The sequence below is a fragment of the Nanorana parkeri genome, unplaced genomic scaffold (assembly GCF_000935625.1).
Source record: "Nanorana parkeri isolate BGI_ZX_2015 unplaced genomic scaffold, ASM93562v1 scaffold2050, whole genome shotgun sequence".
Classification (NCBI taxonomy): Eukaryota; Metazoa; Chordata; class Amphibia; order Anura; family Dicroglossidae; genus Nanorana; species Nanorana parkeri.
Window position 1 is genome coordinate 86,747 of NW_017308318.1, and position 10,465 is coordinate 97,211.

General features: G+C 41.2%; 1 protein-coding gene across 1 annotated transcript in view; it reads left to right on the plus strand.

Annotated features, from left to right (window-relative positions):
• Window positions 1-10,255, plus strand: part of LOC108800506 (G patch domain-containing protein 2-like) — an 86,284-nt gene extending 76,029 nt beyond the window's left edge. The window contains exon 7 of the mRNA XM_018572491.1: window positions 9,974-10,255. Within this exon, the coding sequence (XP_018427993.1) occupies window positions 9,974-10,143 (170 nt within the window). The 3' untranslated portion in view covers window positions 10,144-10,255. The remainder of the gene's footprint in view (window positions 1-9,973) is intronic.
• Window positions 10,256-10,465: the final 210 nt, after the last annotated feature.

Sequence of the window (10,465 nt, forward strand, 5' to 3'; positions counted from 1 at the left end):
TCTTTCCTTTGCATGCATAACTAAGGGTTTCTTTTGAATAAAAAATAAATAAATATATATATGTATTTTATATTATGTAATATACATTCACACACACACACACTTATTTTAGTCAGGTAACTAGAAAATGTTGCATATTTGTATATCCAGCCAGCAGTTGGTGCTTCTGGATCCTTTTAACACATTTTCCAGTGTTGTCTTAAAAAGCTTGGTTTATACAGAGCTCTATAACTGAAACCAAAAGTTACACATACAAGTTCATAGTACAAATCAATGACTCCTCCCCTTCCTACATACTGGAGTTTCAATTGGAAACAGAGAGTCCACATGGAGACAGCTTAGGTTGTGCTCTCTCTTTAAATAATCCATAGTGTTTTGGTAAATATGAGTATGTGTGTAGATAGATACGCTATATTGCCAAAGGTATTGGGACACCCCTCCAAATCATTGGATTCAGGTGTTCTAATCACCTCCATGACCACAGGTGTATAAAATCAAGCACCTAGTCATGCAGACCGCTTCTACAAACAATAGAAAGAAAGAATTGGTCGCTCTCAGGAGCTCAGTGAATAGGTGAACTGTGATAGGTTGCCACCTGTGCAATAAGTCCATCCGTGAAATTTCCTTGCTACTATATATTCCACGGTCAACTGTTATTGGTATTATAAAGTGGAAGCAACGGCGAACATCAGCAACTCAGACACGAAGTGGTAGGCTATGTAAAATGACAGAGCGGAGTCAGCGCATGCTGAAGCACACTGTGCGCTGAAGTCGCCAACGGTCTGCAGAGTCAATAGCTACAGACCTCCAAACTTCATGTGGCCTTCATACATTTTGGACAATTTCATGCTCCCAACTTTGTGGGAACAGTTTGGGGATGTTCCCTTCCTGTTCCAACATGACTGCGCACCAGTGCACAAAGCAAGGTCCATAAAGACATGAGTTTGGGATAAAGGAACTTGACTGGCGTGCACAAAGTCCTGACCTTAGCCCGATTAGAACACCTTTGGGATGAATTAGAGCGGAGACTGCGGGCCCGGCCTTAGGGTTAGGTCCAACATCAGTACCTGACCTCACAAATGTGCTTCTGGAAGAATGGTCAAACATTCCCATAGACAGACTCCTAAACCTTGTAGACAGCCTTCCCAGAAGAGTTGAGGCTGTTATAGCTGCAAAGGGTGGGCCAACTCAATATTGAACCCTACGGACTAAGACAGGGATGCCATTAAAGTTCATGTGTGTGTAAAGGCAGGCGTCCCAATACTTTTGGCAGTATAGTTTAGATAGTATAGATAGATAGATTAGATAGACAAATGAATATGCAATGCAATTATAGTCATGTGACTGTAGTTTCCAAATCTCAATGGACTCATCTAAAAATAACTGTCACTTTTTGGAAATTAGTGTACTTATCCTGGTGTTAACTTTGTGAATTAAGCCTTATGGGTTATACAAATATAGAGCTGGATAGCTCAAAACTGCATTGTAAACAAAGCATGCAAAGGACAAACTCTTAAATGATTTAGTTGGATGCCTTCAGCTTGGCTGTTTAAAATCTAAGTGTGAATTAAAGACCTTAAACCTCTATTACAATCCAGTGACAGGAGGAATTTAATATCAGGGAAAGTGGAGTATTAAATCCGCCTCTCAGGCTGGGAGTAGAGCATCTTAATCAGACATTGTTATTTGTGAGCAAATTAAGGGCTCTACTTGGGGACAAAATACACCTTACAGCAACAGTGACACTATATTGTTTTTATTACCGCCTTGTAGAACAGCACCGAAGAGAGGTAAAATAAGATCACAACTATTAGAAAAAGGACAAATACCCAAACATGTTATTATTATTTAAAGTGGAATTCTATCCCACCTTTACACCGAAGAATATTTTTTAAAAACTAGAGAAAAGAAAGTTCTCCACAAAAAGATGGATAATGTGCCCCAGTGCATAACTTCTTTTTCAAAAGAGAATAAAAGATGAAACCTGGTTGATCACTGTGGGTAAGCAACCCTTCTTAACCTCTTGCCGTCCGCCCGTAGTAAAAAAACGGACGAGAGCCCGCCGTCAGTCAGCCAGCTGGGTGGCTGTAGACAGTATTGTCGGGATCTGTCCCGGCTGCGGCGCTCTCGGTATATAGTGGGCAATAGCCTTTTTATCCCATAGTTACCCAAAAGGCCTTTTTATCCCATAGTTCTCTTTAGGGTCACGGGAGGACATATACTAACCTCCTCCCATGACATATCTGCCTGGCTATAAAGTGACTGGTACAATAGATGCAACAATTTGAGGACTGTATCAGTGCATCTAAGTGGGCTCTCATCTCCCATCACTGCTGTCCTTCCTTGAAAGATATGGCCACCATGGATGTTGACATCCATTGCAAGTAAGGCCACTGACTAGTAGGAAGTTATGAATGGCTCCCTTTCTGATCTATGGAAACCTTCAGACTAAGTTGACTTATGTCTAGCCGTTTTTGCTCAGCTTTCCTACTTTGTCCCATGGAAAGGAAGCATGATCTTTGCTGATTTCAAAGCTTACAGGTCTCTAAGTAGGGTGAGCCACTCAGACTGTGGCTGATTTCTAAAGAAAATTAACTATGACTTTAAACACCTTTTGGTTTTGATGTACTTGAAATGTGTTTAGCAAAGGTAAACCAAAACTTCAGTGGGATGTTAAAGGGTATATATTTTATCTTTCTGGAGCTATAAAGGTGGTCTACATTGTCCTTCTCTAAGTGTAATGTGACTTCTTTAGTATTTGCAGCTTGGCACCCTGCACCCGATCCACCACCAAACCTCCACCTTGAGGCTTAGAAACATTACATTTTCAACCCACAAAACGGCTTCCCCCACAAGGTGACACCTACTCTTCAACTGAATTTATGTGTATAGCCAGGGAACAGTTACTACAACAAGTCTGGGTGGCCTATAAAACCTTCACTTTGCTCCATGTAGCGGACATGCTGTTTCATCTTAGCACTCAGAGCAAGCTATAAAACCAGTCTGTTAATACTGAGGAAAAGCAATCAGCTAATGTTTGCGAGACATTGTGCATAAGCTAATCAGTGTATTCTCAAAAGAGTAAGAGGCTCTCTGTGACACTTACCAAATTGACTTCTTAAGTCTTCATCTAATTCTAGATTTCCTGTAGTGATGTAAGATGTTTCTTTAGTACATTGTCTTCGAGAGCTATAAGTGAATGCATGTGCTATATATGAAAACAAAACACTGTCATGTATATCTAAAAATATTTTTTTTTAAATTAAAGGAAACATGAACTGAAAATAAATATGGAGCTGCCATTGCTGGTGTTACCTGGCTAGGGAAATTTTTCAAACAGATTAGATGCACGTTAAGTCTGTGTGACCATTTTATATGTATTGGTAACCCCTGCACCTGTAATCCTGGGCAACAAATATTGGCAATTCTGTTGGCATCTGTATAAATGTGACCTTTAAAACCCAACCCCAAGCTTTTTAAATCCCTCTCATTCCCCTCCTCCAACTCCTTTAGGAAAGCTATACTCCCCCTCTCTGCGGTTCGGCACAGCATTTCTCATCCTTCCTTTTGTGATCCAGGCTGCTGCTTCTCTTCTAGGTTGACTGTTAGTCCAGGGTGTCCAAGGACCTGCACCCTGGTGGTGCAGCATTAAGCCAAACTGGGTTCAAAAGAGAATGCTGTAGAGAATAGCATCCACGTCACAACGTGCCGCCATTGTCTACAACACTCTGGACCATCTATATACCATAACGTAACATGAGTCGTCTTTCTTTTGCTCACGTTACATAATGGTATATATACAAAAAAATTTAAAGAAAAGGGGGAGATCCTCCTTTGAGGGGAAGGTCTGTCCAAGCAGCAGTTGGGCTTTAAAGACTATGCTTTTCTTTAGTGTGTTTTTAAATAAAGCATTCACTTGACTTATAATACACGTCGGTTCTTTAGAAATGGGTGAGGGATAAAGGAAGCATTGCTGCTTGAGGTGCATAGAACATTGGAGAACATTTTTTGACCGATCCCGGAGGGGTGAACGTTGCATTAGATCCTCCTCTGTGATAGTTTGCACACCATACATAAAAAGATTGTTGTACAACTTTCAATTGTTATTAGCTGTGTGATAATATCTACCTGTGTATTGGCTTACTTAGTCTTAACGGGTTAATATAGAACCATTGGCTCCCAGCTGCCCTAGCCAAAAGTTTTTTAAATTGCATTTGCTTTTTTTTTTTTCTTTTTTATAAATATTTACAAACCCAATTACTGGCCAAAGATCGGTGCGTAGTATTATAACAAACTGTAGAGGAGTCGGTGTATGTTATTGGATAAACATTTATTAATTGTGACAAGAACACGCAATTTGTTTTACCTCCCTTGCTTATTCTCTGCTCTTTCACCTTTGTATTTTCTATTGAAAAAGTAGAATGAATATTGATAGAGCTGCTTATTGATTTCTAAATTTATAGTTCCAGCCTGGAGTCAAAGTCACATTCCAGCAGATTTTGTTATATCATACTCGCGTCTTGAGGGCTGGACAATTGGCGATTGCACAAGGGAGAGGGTGTTTAAGTGTCTCTTAGTTCTTTAGTTTTAGTGTTCAAGTCCCCTCAACAGGTCATGCTTTAAGAAGAAATGCTGTGCTTCCTGTGCAAGATTAAAGGGAACACATCAGAATAAAAATAAGGGAGGCCATATTTCTAAATTATTGACTGTGCAAGCTAATGCCCTCCAAATTCTTTTAATATATATTTTTTTAATTTTCTTTAGTAGTCCTCTAGCCCACCCAAGCTCCCCATCCCCAGCGGCACACTAAAAATGAGGGCCACTGAGATCTGTGTCAGAGCAGTGGCCTATATCCAGCAGTCCAACAAGCTACCCCCACTGAAACTAATGTGCTCCAGTTATCAACAAAGGAAACTATGATTGGGCTTAAACATATGTAAAACCCTTACGTTCAGTTACAAAAACAGTGACCAGTCTGGTATAACTTTCCCCCTCCCACTCCTCCGAGTAAGCTTCATTTTTCCGCTTATGTCCTGGGAGGGTGGACATCTTTTCTTTTACTAAGCCTTTACCACCCTTTTTTTTTTCTTTAGTCAATCCTTGATTTACACATTGCTTGAGCCTGCATCTTATGGATCCACGTATCCCCAGCAACAGCTTTTGAGGCCGTACACTGACCACACTGGACTGGACACTTGCCGGGACTGCCCAGAATGTAATCTTCAGCCACTGGGCTCTGCTTGTGGCTCTTTCCAGACCTCTGCATTAGTTAGGCACAGAGCACTTTCAAGGTCCAGAGCCATGAAACAGCCTCTGGTTTGACCCAGTTTCTGAAGCTTCATTTTTGAGTAGGCGTTGTGGGCTGAGCATTAGAAGTTACTATATTTATTTGAAGTCAGGGTCCATTCTGCTGTCTATAGTCACCTGGTCACCTCACTCATTCTCTGCAGGCAGTTAGTGAGTACCAAGGTCTTTTTCCTGGTATACACAGCTAACTTGTTTCCCTTGTGGTGCATAATGTCAGATCACAAACATAAGAGGAGCTGTCCTGCTGACTCAGGTCTCTCCTGGTCGCAATCCACTAATCGTTCCAGGGTGGCATGCAGTGTTCCCTCTCAAGGACCTGGCACTTCCAGCCTGGAACGTTGTTTTGAGCTTGAGTCTGGAAATTCCTTGAGTCTTCCTAGGCTGCATTCGGTGTGGCCCCATCTTGGGTTTCACCACAGTTGAGCAGGATTTTATGGGCCATAATACAATGTTAATTAATGATTCTGGCAACAGAGGACATTGGCATACCTCAACACCTTCCCCCTGCAGAACCATTATCTCGCCTGTTCCAAGGGCTGGTTTGCCATTCTGCTTCATGGTCACTATCTTTAATTACCTTTCCCAGCCCAGTGACCCCCACGATGTTGAAATCACAGAAGTCCATTTCTCATCTACCAGCTCACATGTAAGGCATGTTTCACTTCATCCCTGGAAATACTGTTGCGATCTTGTTCCAAAGATCACTAGCCACTCATTCTTTGATTAACACCTGTGTCACTGGTGGGATTTGATTTAAGGCTTCTTTCAGTACCTTATAAATCTATTAGTACCAGGAATAATCTCCTTTCCGCACTCACTATCAGAGTTGTATTTATTTTCGGCAGGTGACACACTTTCCCGTCAAGGTGCACTCTACTAGATCTGTGAGTGCTTCTTAGGCTTTGCGGCATAAAGTCATATAGGCAGTTTTGAGCCCCTGGCGACCAATCACCAGTTTGTTTATCGTTGTGCATGTTAGCCTTTTCTTTGCTGTATTGACCACCCCTCAGTTGGAATGCTTTTGGACATCCTAAGTGTCTTTGAATCCGGTGTCCCTCAATGAATGAAAAAGGAAACCGGATTTTTGTACTTACCTTAAAATCTTTTTCTTCGCCTTTATTGATGGAAACAGGTTCCACACCTTTGTGTTTACAGTTTTACTTTCAGCACTGCTTTGTTATTAAACTGAGGCATGCTGGGTTTTTTTATTTTTTTTGTTTGCCAGTGTCCAAATCATCCTGCAGGTGGCAATATAACCCACATATGGTCACAGTTCTACTTTAAAGTTGATCACAGACACACAGCTAAAATATAAAGAAAGATGGCAACAAGCTTCGAAAGTGAACGGCAAGACTCTGTTGCCTTCCCATTGTCTGTAGGACTATCTCACATCCTAGAATAACAGTCATAACTGCTACACCCAAGGCTGGACACAGATGAGCATTTATTGCCCCCACAAATAGCAGGCAAGGAGATATTTGCCTGTCTTCATGTGGCGAGTGGCATGTTTCATCAAGGACTGGACCCATTCACTGGATTTTTTTTTTTAATCTCTCTATGATAAATTCTGACCATCAGAGGTCCAGAGATGGCCCAAGACACAGGCATTCTTGAAATCAGGATCATTATGTCTATCACCATTGATGGTTATTTGAACTTTCCCACAACCTAGTCCTCACTACATTATGCTTACTACTAAATCATAAGGTAGGAGGGTCCCAGTAGCCACAAGCTTCCATATTTAATACTGTAAACACACAGAGATACACTTCACACATTAAAGAAACCACATAAAACAGTCACATGTGTAAAAGATAAACAGCGAGTATTACCTACCCTTCTATTGGCTGTTTATCCAACATCAATAGAACCACTTTAGGAGCCAAATTACTAAACAAGCTGCCAAATAGGCTTGCAGTCAGCTGGATAGATTAGCGGCTAAGAGAGACTGATACAAGATTTTCATCTCTTGAGCCAATTACGCAAACAAATTACCATCCTCAGCGCTCCTTGCTATGCTGGAAGCTCAGATCGCTCGGTGCCTTTTCATATGTCAGATACAGGATTCTGAGAAATCCTATTTTCAGCCATCACTTTTGGGTGAATTACATAAAGCACCCTTGCTGATCCTGGGGTTTATGTGTAGCTTAGCCTGGTGAAATGCATTCTAGTATGCATGTACATCCACTTCTATTTTCTTACGCGTTTATTGACTTATTTCATTTTTTAAAAGTGCAGTTTTCAAACTGCAGTAACCCATCGAAAACGGCAGTAATTGTTTAGAGTGAAAAGTGGTTAGCTACTGTGAGGTATTGCACTTTGCCAGTCATGATTGTGCTTTGTATCGTCATATTATCGAAGCCCGGTAGTATCACTTTTAAATAATACTATAATATTTCTAGTATCTAATTTTATTATTTTGCTGCTGAGGGAAAACCTCACTATGTTACAGTTTTCTGTAGCATCCATTTGACATTTTCAAAATAACTTTAAAGTGACACTAAACTCAGGAGGTAAATCTTAAAAATGCATTCAAGTACATTAACTATTAACAAAACTGCCCCTTATTTGTGTATCACTCAGCTGTAGATCCTCAAATCATCTCTGAATTGGTGCTGACACTGTCCTTCCTTCCGGAGGGTGGCTACTTTTTGTTCCCCCTGGTCCCTGTGTGTGTTGTAAAGTAGTCACCGCTCCAAGCTCACTCCCGTCATGAACTACAATCTCACATTTAGTTTACCAATTAATATTGAGATTGTAGTACATCACAGGAGGTGCTTGAATGTATTTTTAAGATGTCATTCCTGAGTTTAGTGTCACTTTAAGTTTTTGGTTTGTCACATCATTCTGGCACTGCCGTCATAGATTAAATCTGGTATTTCTTCAGTAGCCGACAGAGTGCAATAAAGATAACAGAGACTAAGCCCTCAGTCACACAAGTAACAGCCGGCCCTTACAGATCCATGCTCGACCGTATTGGGCCGGTCCCGGGAAGAACAAGTGCTGCGTGTGATTTACATGCAGCAGACTGTTCTTCTCTATGGGACTACGCTGACGTACGATTACCCGAACTGCACATCTGTGCAGGTGTCCGTACTGGTACGCAGATAGGATGAATCTTGTCTGGTGGGAGGGGGGGCTGCATACAGTAGAACTCTTAGCCATATAGTGTAACACAAAACACCATAGATTGTCGTGCTCTAAGCAGAGATCAGTTAGAGACAGAGACACCGGCACTCCAAAATGATAAGCAAACGTCTATTTATTGACGTGCAGTATAGCGCATAGCAACGAAGATTTCGGGGTCACAGAGGATCCCCTTCCTCAGGCAAAAGCATAAGCAGAGATCAGCCCCTGTATACACTAGAATGTGTTTTGCTGATCCTAGAGATGGATTTTCAGTGCGTCATTTTTGCTTTCTCTCTTCATACTAGGAATATAGCGCTTCTTAAACATTAAGCAACATTTGAAATCAGCATATTTGCAAGCTGTTGTGTCGAAAAATGATTAAACAGATGTTTACCCTCAAGCAGCGTTAGACCTCTGATCTGATTTTAGATTACAGATGGAATTGAATTAATTCATGGCAGTCCCAGTAAAATGGAGGGTATGGCACTGAATGCTGCCGCGCTGTTTAAATAGACTCTACCTGTCCTGACAGCTGTTGAGCAGAAATGAATGATCTCTCATTTTCATGTAAAGTAGCCTGTAATGCTGTCATGAGCACCATCCTAAACAGGGTCTACAGGATATTTATCATACTTTGCACCGAGCGTTCTTGTGGTGCCATGTCTCTGTAAGTTACTGGAGCTCTTTAAAGTTGCTTTTGTTATTTCATGTTATCTTGTGTGTTCTGTTGATGAATCGTCCTTCGTTATGTTGACAGTAAAGAGGGCGAAGAAAGGAGACGTGGTGGTATGGTGTTCTTAGAGTAGGAGGCTTCTTATGTATGTATCTTCCACTGGTCTCAATGACTTGGATTATTTCACTTCAGCTTGTTTGTTTGAGAAGTCATTTAGTAGGGTTTATGACATTTAGTTCTCATGCACACAGTCACAAATACAGAGGTATAGACCTACATTGTAAATGACACCTGTATTTGGGGAGCTCAGGAGCCCCAGCTACTGTGATTTTCTGTCCGCAGGATTGTTTGGACCGAAAATGATGTATGCGGATATAGGCATGGAAATGCCGGTACCTCCATTTACAAGCTCATGGGCACATGTTCCCAAACGTGGGATTTTTTGCATATACTTCCGTACAACATAGAATTGTTTGCACGGGAAAATGCAGCAGCTGGAGCTGCCAGTTGCCGCAAATACAGACATATTTTACACTGTATGTCTGGATGTGCACCGTGTGAATGAGCCCTTAGCCATTGTTTGTTTTTACATTATCTGGTACCTATGTCAACATTTTCTTCTGGTGCTGATGTGAATTGTTCAATGTTATCTGTAAAGCACTGCGTAATAAGTCTGCAATATGTAAAAATGGGCAACAGTAATAATGTACATTTGGGGTGTGAGCTTTTCTACTCTCTCCAGGCTATTTTAGGGCCCAAACATCCTGTGTCTGTGGCTTTGGCTGAATTATGTTTGCACAACTTTTATTTAAAGACTATTGTTCTAATATAAGGATTTTCTCATGCTACTGTTTATCTTTTCAGGTTTTATAGGCGAAAGCGGTCAACCTATCCCTGACAGTAACATTGGAAACCGAATGCTTCAGAGTATGGGCTGGACCCCCGGCACGGGACTGGGGCCGGATGGAAAGGGTATTTCAGAGCCTATACGAGCTCTACAGAGACCAAAAGGACTTGGACTTGGGTTCAGCTGATGTGATTGTACGGCACGTGACATCTCCAGACTTCTTAGGAATCTCAATGTGTGTGTTTTTTAATGTCATTGGTAAAATACTCTTTATAAGAAAAGACAAATGTTTTATCTCCCCAGCTAGTGCTGTGCAAGTAGTGACCAACTGAGCCACGTGTTGCTATATGCATCTGTCGTGTGACAAAACACCTGACCCAATGACATTTGATGTAAATCTATTAAAGCTGGGCTAAGGAATGATTCATTTAATCAAATATAGTTTTAAAGTGCACCTGTCATCTACAGATAGTAAGGCAGTCATTTTATGACATGAACCTGTTCTTTTT